Source organism: Gigantopelta aegis, chromosome 8 (genome assembly GCF_016097555.1).
Source record: "Gigantopelta aegis isolate Gae_Host chromosome 8, Gae_host_genome, whole genome shotgun sequence".
Lineage (NCBI taxonomy): Eukaryota > Metazoa > Mollusca > Gastropoda > Neomphalida > Peltospiridae > Gigantopelta > Gigantopelta aegis.
Window position 1 is genome coordinate 23,235,699 of NC_054706.1, and position 15,699 is coordinate 23,251,397.

At 37.3% G+C, this 15,699-nt stretch overlaps 1 protein-coding gene across 1 annotated transcript in view; it reads left to right on the plus strand.

Annotated features, from left to right (window-relative positions):
- The window catches only part of LOC121380208 (bone morphogenetic protein receptor type-1B-like), a 43,527-nt gene that overhangs the window by 10,711 nt on the left and 17,117 nt on the right, over window positions 1-15,699 (plus strand). Inside the window, exons 3-6 of the mRNA XM_041509022.1 lie at window positions 7,398-7,518; window positions 8,478-8,586; window positions 9,059-9,197; window positions 9,949-10,141. Of these exons, the coding sequence (XP_041364956.1) occupies window positions 7,398-7,518; window positions 8,478-8,586; window positions 9,059-9,197; window positions 9,949-10,141 (562 nt within the window). The remainder of the gene's footprint in view (window positions 1-7,397; window positions 7,519-8,477; window positions 8,587-9,058; window positions 9,198-9,948; window positions 10,142-15,699) is intronic.

Here is a 15,699-nt window from a genome sequence, read left to right on the forward strand (position 1 = left end):
ATGCCTTGCCTAATTTCTAGGGAAATCACTATGTACATACATACATTTCTTCATAACAAGATTAAGTTGTTTTGTTGTGTTTAAAGACACCACTAGAGCACTTTAACATTCAACTGATTGGTGTTTTTTCTCATTCTAACCAGTGCACCACAACTGGATAAAGGCCATGGTGTGTGCTTTACTGTCTGTGGGAAAGTGCATATACAAGATCTCTTGCTTAGACCTTAGACCAACCCTGTATAAAGCGAGTGCTTTACCACTCCTGTCCTTAACCACTCCCGTCCTTAAAACAAAATATGGCAAAATATTAGGTGTTGCAAAATTGAGCACTTAAAGGCACATTCCCGAGTTTGCTGCAATTTTTAAGATGTTATCGACTAAGAGACTTTTTAACGTTTGTAATTACATATCAAATGATATTTTAGTGGCTATATATTAAACGTGTTTCTGATCGTTCTAATTATTGTACTAGCGTAAATTTTATTTTATTTTATAAAATATTTGTTTTCGTACGTACAAAATTATTTGAAGACAAAATCCAGTTTGGGCTTCTTACAAATATTAAGACGACCAGAAACACATTGAATATACAGACGCTGATATTCTAAACAAGAAAATATATTTAATATGTAAGTTTAATTGTAGAAATATTTTATTAGTCAGAAACATCTTACAATGCAGCAAACTCAAGAATGTCCCTTTAAAGTTTTGTATTGTTTTTCTGGATCTTGAAGATGAGCTGAAATTGTTGTCTAGATGTTTTTCAAAATGAGCATAAATTTGCACATGTATGTATGTACAATGTATCATGTGGCCTTAATTTTTTTTAAAATTATTATTGATTCTCTCTCTCCTCCTCCCCCCCCCCCCCCAGAACAGTACAGTTCAAAGTATTCTTTAAAAAAAATCCCAACCCTAAATAAAAAATTTATAGGAAGGATTTTGATGTATTTTTAAAATCTAGCTCCATTGATCATGGTGTTGTACATACATTGTGTTTTGTGAGAGAGTTACTCACATGGTGGTGAGCACATTGTTGCATGTTTGGTGAGAGAGTTACTCACATGGCAGTGAGCACATTGTTGAGTGTCTCTGATCTGTGTGATGAACGGCAGGTGCACGTCCCGGTGAACCCGTATCAGTAACAGATCAGTGGCCAACCTTAAAAGACTCTTCCAATCTTGCATCTACAGCCCTGCCTAGTTTGTTAGTGTACACACAAGTGATTGAATCCCGGTCCCCTGACCCATATCTTTCCAAGGCATGTTCATTCTGTTTACAAGAACATATTTCAATAGCTAAGTATGTACCGGTACATGTATGAATAACACCAAACAAATTTGGGGCGGGACGTAGCCCAGTGGTAAAGCGGTCGCTTGATGTGCACTTGGTCTAGGATTGATCCCCGTTGGTGGACCCATTGGGCTATTTCTCATTCCAACCAGTGCTCCACAACTGTTGTAACAAAGGCCGTAGTATGTACTGTTGTAACAAAGGCCGTAGTATGTACTGTCCTATCTGGGATGTTGCATATATACATCCCAGAAAGATGCCTTGCTGCCAATCGAAAAGAGTAGCCCATGAAGTGGCGACTGGGTTTCTTCTCTCAATATCTTTGTGGTCCTTATCCATATGTCTGACACCATATAACTGTAAATAAAATGTGTTGAGTGTGTCATTAAATAAAACATTTCCTTCTTTCCAAACATTTTTTTTTTACAGATTTAGAATTTTTACATTGTTATTATTTTTTTATTATTATTATTATTATATTTTTTATAGGTTTGCTCATACCCAGGTGTATTGTACAACTAAGTCCAACCGTGCTACATTGTACATGTATATACATGTATGTTAGATATAGAATTTTTTTTCACCCCACCTCTCGAACCCCCATCCCCAGAAAATTCGGTTCTCATATACATGTACATATATGTCACTGATAAACAGTGTGTTAATTGCAGTGTTGGCTGATGTATTAATTTTAGATCCCTTACATTATACATCAGAATGTACTTTTCCCCTCTGTTCTACTCAATTTAATTAGGATAATGAAGTTTTTTTAAAATATCAAAGTGGCAGAGAAGTTGATTTGACAGATGTCTCAGGCAGTATGATTACGACAGATGGTGGGAGCCAGGCTTGACTTGATTTCTCTGGCAGAACTGTAAACTGCTGTCAGTTAGCCAATACACTGGGGATCAGGCTAGAAATTTAATATACACCGATTCAAGTGTCTATCATATTACACAGTGTTATCAGTGGGCGGAGAACAAACAGCCACACAGTTCAACACTGTGTCAATGTGTAGAATATATATATGTATATACTAACTGTATAAGTTGTGGGGAATGAAAGGGAGGGATCTACGCAGTTCAGCACTACTGCGTCAATGTGTAGAATATATTATGTGTGTGTACTAGTGTATAAGTTGTGGGGTATATGAGAGGAGAGCCTACACAGTTCAGCATTATGTCAATGTGTAGAATATATTATGTGTGTGTACTAGTGTATAAGTTGTGGGGTATATGAGAGGAGAGCCTACACAGTTCAGCATTATGTCAATGTGTAGAATATATTATGTGTGTGTACTAGTGTATAAGTTGTGGGGTATATGAGAGGAGAGCCTACACAGTTCAGCATTATGTCAATGTGTAGAATATATTATGTGTGTGTACTAGTGTATAAGTTGTGGGGTATATGAGAGGAGAGCCTACACAGTTCAGCATTATGTCAATGTGTAGAATATATTATGTGTGTGTACTAGTGTATAAGTTGTGGGGTATATGAGAGGGAGAGCCTACACAGTTCAGCATTATGTCAATGTGTAGAATATATTATGTGTGTGTACTAGTGTATAAGTTGTGGGGTATATGAGAGGAGAGCCTACACAGTTCAGCACTACTGCGTCAATGTGTAGAATATATTATGTGTGTGTACTAGTGTATAAGTTGTGGGGTATATGAGAGGAGAGCCTACACAGTTCAGCATTATGTCAATGTGTAGAATATATTATGTGTGTGTACTAGTGTATAAGTTGTGGGGTATATGAGAGGAGAGCCTACACAGTTCAGCATTATGTCAATGTGTAGAATATATTATGTGTGTGTACTAGTGTATAAGTTGTGGGGTATATGAGAGGAGAGCCTACACAGTTCAGCATTATGTCAATGTGTAGAATATATTATGTGTGTGTACTAGTGTATAAGTTGTGGGGTATATGAGAGGAGAGCCTACACAGTTCAGCATTATGTCAATGTGTAGAATATATTATGTGTGTGTACTAGTGTATAAGTTGTGGGGTATATGAGAGGAGAGCCTACACAGTTCAGCATTATGTCAATGTGTAGAATATATTATGTGTGTGTACTAGTGTATAAGTTGTGGGGTATATGAGAGGAGAGCCTACACAGTTCAGCATTATGTCAATGTGTAGAATATATTATGTGTGTGTACTAGTGTATAAGTTGTGGGGTATATGAGAGGGAGAGCCTACACAGTTCAGCATTATGTCAATGTGTAGAATATATTATGTGTGTGTACTAGTGTATAAGTTGTGGGGTATATGAGAGGAGAGCCTACACAGTTCAGCATTATGTCAATGTGTAGAATATATTATGTGTGTGTACTAGTGTATAAGTTGTGGGGTATATGAGAGGGAGAGCCTACACAGTTCAGCATTATGTCAATGTGTAGAATATATTATGTGTGTGTACTAGTGTATACGTTGTGGGGTATATGAGAGGGAGAGCCTACACAGTTCAGCATTATGTCAATGTGTAGAATATATTATGTGTGTGTACTAGTGTATAAGTTGTGGGGTATATGAGAGGAGAGCCTACACAGTTCAGCATTATGTCAATGTGTAGAATATATTATGTGTGTGTACTAGTGTATAAGTTGTGGGGTATATGAGAGGGAGAGCCTACACAGTTCAGCATTATGTCAATGTGTAGAATATATATGTGTACTAGTGTATAAGTTGTGGGGTATATGAGAGGGAGAGCCTACACAGTTCAGCATTATGTCAATGTGTAGAATATATTATGTGTGTGTACTAGTGTATAAGTTGTGGGGTATATGAGAGGGAGAGCCTACACAGTTCAGCATTATGTCAATGTGTAGAATATATATGTGTACTAGTGTATAAGTTGTGGGGTATATGAGAGGGAGAGCCTACACAGTTCAGCATTATGTCAATGTGTAGAATATATATGTGTACTAGTGTATAAGTTGTGGGGTATATGAGAGGGAGAGCCTACACAGTTCAGCATTATGTCAATGTGTAGAATATATATGTGTACTAGTGTATAAGTTGTGGGGAATGAGAAGGGAAGGGGGATCTACACAGTTCAACACTGTCAATGTATAGAATATATATATGTACTGTAAAATACTTTATTTTCGCGGGATAAAATTTTCTCAATTTAATGAAAATGAGTAAGTTCACGAGAATATATTTTCGCAAATTTGCATCCCTTCCCCCAATAAAAAAGTAGGCCTACCGGTTCTGATGTTAATAATTTTGACGTTTATTGATTACAAAATACTGTAAGCTTACGCAAGGTGCTTATAGGCTACCCCGTGCTCTTTTTCGTAATCATCAAACTTGTTATAAAAAATGAACCCCAAAACAAAAACTGAATTTGAAGTCGCAATGCTAGCGCAAGTTTGATTTAAACATTATTTAATACAGTCAGAATACTTATTCAGTACGGTTTATGATTGACCAACAAGCAAAAAAAAACCTTCAGTGTGAAGGCCAAATATGAACTACGAGTATAGTATCGCTATATCATACAAGCCGAACCTGGATTTTGTTCACTTCCAAAATTTAACATACATGTACTGTGATTTTTGCTTTCAGTTTTTTTAAACGTGTGTATTGCTGTCATCGCCAGCATTTACGAATGAAAACCATACAAAATTTCATATTGTGTATTATCATGTAATATATTGTCTTTACTTCAATATCGCTTCTTGATATAAAGTTATAAGTGTCGCATAATTACTACTATAGTCCCTGTGCAGCGGAAACTAACGAAGTCTCGGATCTGATTGAACAAGACTACAATTATTTATTTATTTTTAATGTCCAATTTTTGACAGCCTTTAATTTTGTGTGGAATTTATTTTCACAAATTGTAATTGTATTCAACTGCAAAAATAAATTCCACATGAAAATAAAATATTTTACAGTATACTAACTAGTGTATAAGTTGTTGGGAATGAGGAGGGGGGAGGGGGGGCGGTCTACACAGTTCAACACTGTCAATGTGTAGAATGTATGTACTACTAGTTTTTAAGTTGTGGGGAATGGAAGGGGGTGATAACCTCAGTGGACTCTTTCTCTGATTGGTTTTTTCCCTGTTCCAACCAATGCACCACAACTGGTATATCATAGGCAGTTGTACATTGTGCTGTCCTGTCTGTCGATATAAAAGATCCCTTGTAACTAATTAATAAAAAAATGTAGGTTTTAAAAATATTTTTGTTATTAATTACTAGTAATAACAAGTGGAACACTATATAAGATGTACTGAACGTTAATTTAAAAAGAAAAAAAATCAAACAAAACTGGTACCTTGCTAAGCTCCTAATGAGTTGCTTTGGCCCCCCTGGAATTATTTCCTGTCAAATACAGTACATTTTGTGTGTGTGTGTGTGTATATATATATATATATATATATATATGTCAGAATTACCAAATGTTTGACATCGAATAGACAATGATTAATAAATAATGTGCTCTACTAGTGTCTTGAATGTAACACGCCTGAGGATTTTTATCAACGGATGTGGTATTTGCTGTCCTGTTGGAAAGTGCATATAAAAGATCCCTTGCTATTAATAATTTTATTTTTTAGCAGGTTTCCTCTTTTAGACTGTCAGAATTACCAAATATTTGACATCCAATAGACGATGATTTTTAAATTAATGTGCTCTAATGGTGTCGTTAAAACAAACTTTTAACTTGTAGCTTATATTATAAATATTATGGCCAAGAACATTATAAACATACATGTATATACATGTATGTATTGTAGCGTCTTGTACAAGTACTTACATGTGATACATGTGACCCACTCACAGTAAGAGCTTCTTTCGAAAAGTGCCATGTGCAGTAAAAATAAATGCTGAGATAAAAGTAGTTTCCTGCAATCTTTTCACAGAAATTACATCAGAAAAAATAATAAATTGTATTATGTCGCTATTTAAAAAGGAAAGAAAGGAAAGAAATGTTTTATTTAACGACGATCTCAACACATTTTATTTATGGTTAAAATATGGCATTACATATATGGTTAAGGACCACACAGATATTGAGAGAGGAAAGCTGCTGTTGCCACGTCATGGGCTACTCTTTTTTTTCGATTTGCAGCAAGGGATCTTTTATATGCACCATCCCACCGACAGGATAGCGCATACCACAACCTTTGATATACCAGTTGTAGTGCACTGGCTGGAACAAGAAATAGCCCAATGGGCCCACCGACGGGGATCGATCCCTGACCGACTGCACATCATGCTAGTGCTTTACCACTGGTCTACATCCTGCCCCCTATTTAAAGGACTTCTGTTACTAAAATACATTATTGTATATATGCTCATTATCATTCACTGCATGTTTTAATTCTCTTGTTTTTGTTTTTTTTATTAACTTGTTTGCATTGGGGGTTTTTCAGGGCGAGATGTAGTCCAGTGGTAAAGCGTTCGCTTGATGTACGGTCGGTCTAGGATCGATCCCCATCGGTGGACCCATTTGGCTATTTCTCGTTCCAGCCAGTGCTTCACAACTGGTGTAACAAAAGCTGTGGTATGTACTATCCTGTCTGTGGGATGGTGCATATAAAAGATCCCTTGCTGCTAATCGGAAAGAGTAGCCCATGAAGTGGCGACAGTGGGTTTCTTCTCTCAATATCTGTGTGGTCCTTAACCATATGTCTGACGCCATATAACCGTAAATAAAATGTGTCGAGTGTGTCGTTAAATAAAAAACATTTCCTTCATTTCCTTTGTTTTTGTTTCTGTGTACCCTTGTTCACAGACGACAGTCAAGTGAACACCCCTAATGGCCATTGAGGCCGATTCAAAATACTAACCTACTGAAATTTTAAGTCTGCCTGCAGCAGATAATTTTAAATTAGAGATCGAAAAAATATTACCCAGTATATTTGAGCCCATATGGGTAATCATTTTGTATATATTTACATAATGTTGATAATTATATTCTGCATGTACATAATTATATTCTGCATGTACATACATTATAAAGTTTTCAATTGTTGATATATATATATATGTACATGTGTATATTTGTACATATATATGCATTTGTAATTTTAAGCAAAAGCTACATGTATATATACATATATATTTTGTTTTGTTTATTTCAGTGCAAGGGTAACTTGGTTCCTCATGAGTCGATCAAGGCTATCGCATGTTGTGATGAGATGAATGGTTGTAACAAAGACCTCACCCCTACATACGTAGAGAGAACCACAACTGAACTTCCAGGTACTATTTCTCTTTATTTTTATACTGGTACTTAGGCACTGATGGGTGGGACATAGCCCAGTGGTCAAAGCCTTCGTTTGCTGTACGGTTGGTTTGGGATCGATCCTCATCGGTGGGCCCATTGGGCTATTTCTCATTCCAACCAGTGTACCACAACTTATATATTGAAGGCTGTGGTATGTGCTATGCTGTCTGTAGGATGGTACATACATGTATAAAAGATCCCTTGGAAAAATGTAGCATGTTTCTTCTCTAAGACTATGTCAAAATTACCAAATGTTTGACATCCAGTAGCCTGTAATTAATAAATCAATGTGCTCTAGTGGTGTCATTAAACAAAACAAACTTTCACTTAAGCATTGAATTAAGGTGGCGTGTGTGTTGGGTTTTGGAGGGGTTTTTTTTTTAAGATACCATCAAATTATGGAATATTGATATTATGGGATTCCATCTCATAATCTTAGCATCCGACTTAAAATGGGAATCACAGAAGCAGAATCTTGCTAAATTGGTAGCCTGACCCTATAATGAGACTATATTCTGAAGTTGCAGTTATTTAAAATTTTAAATAACATAAAATCCATTCTTGTTTAGAATGTCAGTGTCTCCATTTACAAAAGGGGGCGGGACGTAGCCCAGTGGCAAAGCGCTCGCATTTTGCGCGGTCGGTTTGGGATCGATCCCTGTCAGTGGGCTCATTGGGCCATTTCTCGTTCCAGCCAGTGCATCATGACTGGTACATCAAAGGCATCATTAGAGATTGCGTCTGGACTCTAAAAGTTTTATAAGCAAGGACCCTGGTGTTGCTAGTTACTCTTTGTAATTAATATTTTTTGTAGGTACATGTATACAGGTATATAAGTAGACATACATGTATATATGGAAAGGAGATAGGTTAGAGAGGGAGCTAGAGAATACTTGTAAATTATGTATATATGTTTTAAAACGTTTATTTTCAGAGAATAACCGACCCGTGAAGTACGACAGTATTACACACATGGCTCTCCTCATATCAGTGACCGTGTGTCTCGTTATTCTCATAATCACTGTCACGTTTGTCTACCTCAGGTAAGTCACTTTTTCTTTGGGTGTAATCATTAGGGTTATTTTATCCATGCTTAGCTTACAGTCACAGATCCTAACTAGTTTCAACTCTTAAAAATTAAGTTTGGGTAATCTACAAACCTGTAACACATTTGGATTAAGATACAATAGAGTAAAACAAAGAGAGTGTGATGTTGAAATGGGGAAATACCCTTAAAGATAAACTAAAATTCAACTCCATAACCGTTACTTGTCAGACCCACATGCATTTTTAAAATATGAAAAGTGTATTTTGTGATATTAAAAACACCAGGATGACTAAGATCGGATGCACTGAAATGAGATATTTTGAAGGAAAACAAAGTATAAAATTTTGCCGGAATTGATCGGATAAAAACCCCAAAAATGAGTTGATAATAGAAAATAAATCAGCAATCATTCTGGTAAAAGTCTTCAATGTCATGCCAATATTTTTTTACTTTATTTGTTTATGCAGGTATCGAAAGCGAGAGTTGGAACGGGAACAGATTCTCGAAGAAGCTGAAAATGAGACCTTTATTTGTCCAGGGGAGACAATTAATGAGCTCATCGAACAGTCGCAGTCATCAGGCAGTGGATCCGGTCTGCCTTTATTGGTAAGTACCTGCATTGCTTTTAATCTTAAAAGTCTGACATTTCAAGTTCTGATTTGATTTTTGTTTTGTTTGACACCCAGTAACCGATCTCTATTTTTGTGCGGGGGTGTTGTTAAACATCCGTTCATTCATTCTCTGTAAGCAATGTTTAGATGATGTGTTGACTAAAAAGAATGCTAAAAGATCCTTATCAGGCATCGAAATAAACATTGTGTCTGGTAACCGTTTACAGGTTAACACAAAATATAGGCTGGTAACCACAACTATATGAAAGTTAGAATTCAATTCCTGTTACTACTACTTTTAACACTCTTGCATGTGTGCCAGATGAAATCCGGAAGTAACTTTATCTAGTGGGCGCTGCTCAAAAGCAGAATGACTATAATTGCTTGCAATTGCACAAGTACGCATGAACATTGATGCAATTCCTTGCGAGAAAATAAAACGTGGAAGTCCGGAATGCATTGCCTGGTTTACATTCGGAAACGAAACTACCATTGAAATATTTGCCGAGAACGAAACACCATTCTCAACCTTTCTCACATGTGGTAACCTTTCGGTAACCTGAATGACCATTCTTGACTTATTTCGATGCCTGCTTATGAAATGCCCTATCAGGTTAAGTACAAAGAAGGTGGTCGGCAGTACAAATCAAAACAGGATAAGCAGTCAGAACGATGGGGAAATTGTTAAAATGGACTTGTGTATCATATTGTAGATCGATGAATTTTAAAATCTGGGGTTTTTTCAGGTTCAGCGAACAATTGCCAAGCAGATTCACCTTGTGAAAAGTATTGGCAAGGGAAGATACGGGGAGGTGTGGAAAGGGAAGTGGCGGGGCGAAAATATCGCTGTTAAGATTTTCTTCACCACAGAAGAAGCGAGCTGGTTTAGAGAGACTGAGCTCTACCAAACAGTTCTGTTGAGGCATGACAACATTCTAGGTAAGTGTTACGTTAATTTTTAATGCCCCAAATCTAAACTTTTTAACACTACTTCAGGGGCTGTTCCAAGGGGAGGATGCTAGATTTGTGTGCAGACATCCCTCCCACTCCAGAAAATGATTTGGTTTTTTATTTTTAGTGGGGTAGAGACATGTGGTTGTGCGAGTGTTAATGGGGAAGATTGCCATTCATTTGTTAGTGTATTTTGGAATACTGAAGGTGCCCTTTTCACAAGTTGCACACCGTACCTAGAGAAATCTGAATCTGCTCCTGTTGTTTCATATTAAATATGAAAAGGTTTTTATCCTGCAACCAGTGTTTCTATCAGCAGATTATGATGACTGATTAAAGCAAAGTCATATCCGTATAGTAGCAGATTATGACTTTTGACATCACTCATTGATGTCACATGCACAGTTACATTACAAAGCTGAAATCCTACGTTATTCCCTATGTATTAACACAGAATGTAAAATGACTTTCTTTTTTCTTCTTTTTTCTCTTATTATTTGTTTTTACATAAAATAACTTTTATTATTATGTTTTTGATATATACACATACATGTACATGCATGGCTGTTAACTGTCCGTAGTGAGACGGATTTCCGTCGTCAGAGAAATTGTGGAAATTATTTTTTCAGTTTTTTTTTTTTTTAAATGAGAATCACTTCGGCCGTATTCAGTTTCCGTAATGTCAACCCGATCACTTCGGCCGTTTTCTTTGCCCCACTGACCCCCCCCTCCCTTTAGGTACCTATCGGATGGGTATAATCTACCATACATTTTGGGGCCGATGAATGGCCCCATTCCCCTAACGTAAATTCCCAATCCAATATCAAACCTTTTCCCAATTACGACCCAGCAGTTTCCCAATAAAGATTCACAAAGTTGCTCTCATTGTGAACACTTGAACTCATAAAAATGTTTACAAATTTAGCTTTCATTTTGGTTTTCCGATTGATTACGAACACATGACGAACAAGTCTGACCTGGATATGCAAATTAGGTGTATCTTGTTTTGATACAGTCTGTTGTGTCGTAGTTTTTAGTAATAATGCCTACATTGTCTGATATTGCCTAATACAGTTTTGGTAGAAGAATACAAGTTTTTGTTTTAATTCATCCATTTGCGTTAATACATATTTGGGATCTATCGCAACACGTCCAATCCGCTATTTACATAGTCCGAACGGACGTAGGAAGTAAAGTATTGACTTAATGTGCACCCTGCACTATCATTTGCTGTGCCATTTTAAGCAGACGATCTTATACTACTCAAAAGAATTTAAGGGTCAGACGATATTTTCGACATTATTTTCTGAATGTCAATTATATTAGCTAGACCATAATGTCACGCATGGTATTGTTCCATTTTGACGAAAGTGGGTCTCTAAGCAACCCATAAATGAATTAAAATCCACTGTCATTGACACTGTCGACTAGTTCTAATGGCGAAAACATGCTTACATTTGCACGTAAATTAGGGCGAAAGCGAAAGGTCTGCTAAGTGCCCATAACTTGCTTTTTCACAAAGCGCTTCACTTGCACGCTTTGCATGTGTATTCCATGTTCCCAATGCTGAATTTCCGTATAATTGGAGCTTGCGTTCGTGTACGGTGCACACTCCAAATTCGACAATGGTACGACGTCAACTGACTATCAAAGATCGAGGAAGGGCTATTGCTTGGCTTCAGGATGGCAATATGCAAAGAAATGTTGCTCTGAGACTTGGTGTCAGTCAGAGTGTCGTTGGCCGACTGTGGCAACGGTACCAAGCAACGAATTCTGTTTGAAATCGTCCACGTTCGGGAAGACCCCGAAGCACTACAAATAGAGAGGACCGCTACATCACCAATATGGCTCTACGTCAACGCACAACCACTGCACGCCGATTACGTGACAATCTGCGGACTGCGACTGGAACACGTGTGTCTGATCAAACCATATGCAATCGTCTGAGAGCCAATAATCTATGCTGCCGTCGCCAGGCTGTTCGACCACCACTCCTACCACGTCACAGAACGGCCAGATGTCACTGATGCACGCTTCATCTGCGGTGGCAACGTGTTCAGTGGGGTCGAGTGATGTTCACTGACGAGGCCAGGTTTAGTCTCCAGTTCAACGACGGTCGGGTTCGTGTCTACAGACTCCTGGTGAGCGCTTCGCTGACGTTAACGTTAGACAACGTCACCGGTTCGGTGGTGGCAGCGTCATGGTGTGGGGCGGCATCTCTATCCACCACAGGACCCCCCTCTATGTGGTGGATGGCAATCTGAATGGAATCCGCTATCTGAATGAGATTATCCGGCCGTTGGTTCTCCCAGGCCTTCAGCAGATTGGCGGCGGGGCAGTTCTGCAGGATGACAATGCCAGACCCCACCACGCCAGGGTGGTAACGGACTTTCTCAGACAACAAGGTATCGCCAGGATGGATTGGCCAGCATATTCGCCTGACTTGGCCCCAATAGAGAACGCCTGGGACGAATTAGGCAGGAGAGTTCGGGATAACCATGCCCCTCCGGCCAACCTTCATGATCTGGGTCAACTTCTTATGGCAGAGTGGCAGGCCATTCCCCAAGAGTTCTTCAGACGTCTGATCAACAGCATGAGGCAACAATGTGTCGAGTGTATTCGCGCCAGGGGTGGTGGATTCACACACTATTAAACGAATGTTCTTATGTGTAAAATCCATGTTTGACAACCTTCAACTTTGACAGCATGTCATGTGACTTTCTTGTATACAGTGACGTTTATTTGTGGTTTTTTGTAAATATGGAACAATAAATTAAATTTTTGATGTACCGTATATCTTCGCCTGTAAGTCGATCTCGGCTATAAGTCGAGTCTCTAATTTCAAGCTCTGAAAACTTATTTTTTTTATTGACCCGTTTATAAGTCGACCCATGAAAAACAACTTATAAATATTGAAATATTTCTTATTTTCAGCACATGAGAACAATAATGTACAATATTTGAACAAAAGAAAATTATTTTACAAACTTCGGTTTTCACGTTTTGTACATCGCAATATAATCAGACTATTCCAATCAAACTATCATTATTACATAGCATCAAAACGAAATATTCCCTTAGTAGAGAGTGAAAGCTGTTTGACTGTTACTGTATGGTACTATACAGATGGTTTTGTGCACAGACAACAACAACTTTATTTATAAACACTGACAACAGATCACTACGATAAAACTGAAAGTATCACATTTTGCCGCCATATTAATACATGTAAGGAGGATAACTCTGGAAAGTACACTGGTTTTTGTACCAAATGATGTGTGTCCCTATTGCTCTAGTGAACTGCAGAGATCAGTCTATTTTAAGGGAACGCTCAGTAATATTCATGAAGTTAATCACCGACAAAACATTGTTTGAACAACCATTAATGCCAGTGACCAGATTTCAAAATAAACTCAGTCAACAGGTAGTTAGTATTGTTTACATTTTTACTATTAGTGATGACTGTTAATTTAACTAAGTGGGCTGTTGTCTTGGCATGTGAGAGATCGCACGCCTTTTCGCATAACCAAAACCGTTCTAATGCCAAAAACAATAGGATATAAAAAATAAATGTGTCAAATTAACATATTTGAGTATAAATACATGGCATACTTCAACAATAAAACTTGTAAAATAATCCCCAAAACAGTAATATTTTTTGGTGAAATTTTTTTACCCTCCTATAAGTCGACCCCCCAAGTTATAAAATAATTTTTGGGTGAAAAAAATTTGACTTATAGGCGAAGATATACGGTAGTTTACATCATCAATCTAATACACTCTGCAACTTATTTGGTTATAAATTTTTGACCCTTAAATTCTTTTGAGTAGTATATTTTGTAAAAAGTTGTGTACATATGTTTCGTACATTTTTTTCAATTTTTATTTTTTATTTTTTTATTTTAAATAATTTTTGGTATGGTTTTTGTAATTAAAAAAACAACAAAAAACGTTACTACAATAGTTGTAAATTAAGTGAAAAAAACCCCACCTTTAATTTAAATGTGCTACTCACTCCCTTTGAAGTAATGGCCGTACCCGATGTCACATCATGTGACGAACAGCACGTGCGAGTTTGAACACTGTTACAATGTAATAGTTCTGCTGGGAGATATTAGATTGCGTATTATAGATATTGAAACTTAATAAAGTTGATGCGGTCAAATATAACATTTACTGACCAGCGGTATGTTACTTCTTTATTATTTATGATTGAATAATGGGGTCATTCGAAAACTACGCAACGTGCACTGAGGAGAGTGGAAATTATGGGATGTGACAAAACGTAATTGGGGGGGGGGGGGGGGGGGGGGGGTGTGGTGGTGGTTATTGTGTAACGTAATGTTAATTCATAAAGTACAATGCAACCAGTCATTACCATTTTATTTTAACATATATGTATTACTAAAGACCCCAAAGTAAAATATGACACGGTCACAAAACATTACAAGGGGAGAGGGGTATTGAAACTGCAAGATTTTGCGTTACGTATTGTTAAATGACACAAAGATCAATAAAGGACTATTCAACATTAGCGTAATGCAGTATCAGACATTGGCTTTTACCTCAATTTTTAACGACCCCCTCCCCCACCCATAATGAATTTGCAATAACACAAGGGCCACCCGATGTAAATGTATTTGAATATTTGATTTGCCGTCCCATCAGCTAGCGGTCAAGCACCCACACCCCACACCCCCAATTCCGGTAAAGTTTTTACCTTTTCGCTTATTAATAACTTTAAAAAGGTTCCTGTCATATCCTTCCCCCCACCCACCCCACCCCACCCCCAATACAAAATCCTGCCTACGCCACTGCTATTTCCATTAATATAGGTTCACTGCAGGACCCATCAAATTAATGTTTTTGTCCAATAAAATAAATAACATGGTGTGGGATGGGAGAAATACATGTTAAAGTGGACTACAATTATTGTCATATAAAACATTACCATTTTGAATGCCCTGTACCTTGAAATTTCAGTCACAACATTTTACTTTTGTTAACAGCCATGTACATGTTTACAAATTGTTCATGTGTGAGGCCTAATGTTAAAAACATTCACAAGAGTGGAACAGAGTTGCTAAAAACAGCTATCATCACACACAGAGGGTGTCTGTTGTATCACAGCCACTGTTTGACAAGTAGTTAGTGTTTTTGTTTACATTAGCTGCCAGCTGTTCTGTTCTCCTCCCAGCAGAAATGTTATGTACACCACACTGCTTAAAACTGAAGTGGTCTAACAAAAACAAAATATATATGTTTCAACCCAACCCCCATTTGAACCAACCATTTTCATTGTTCACTTCTTAAAACAATAATTTGTTGTTTAATAATCAGTGTGTACTGTGTAAACATTTACAGGCAAACTTGCTTTGGACAACCACTTAAAAAAAGGTAACCCTAAAGTATTTTTTTTAAAGTCACTAGCCACAGGGCTGGTGGGTTTGTAAATTCCACTAGCCCACCAAAATAAAGCACTAGACCAAATTTCTGATCAATTACAACAAACTTTATATACGGCTGAAAAACAATTTTTCAAGAAA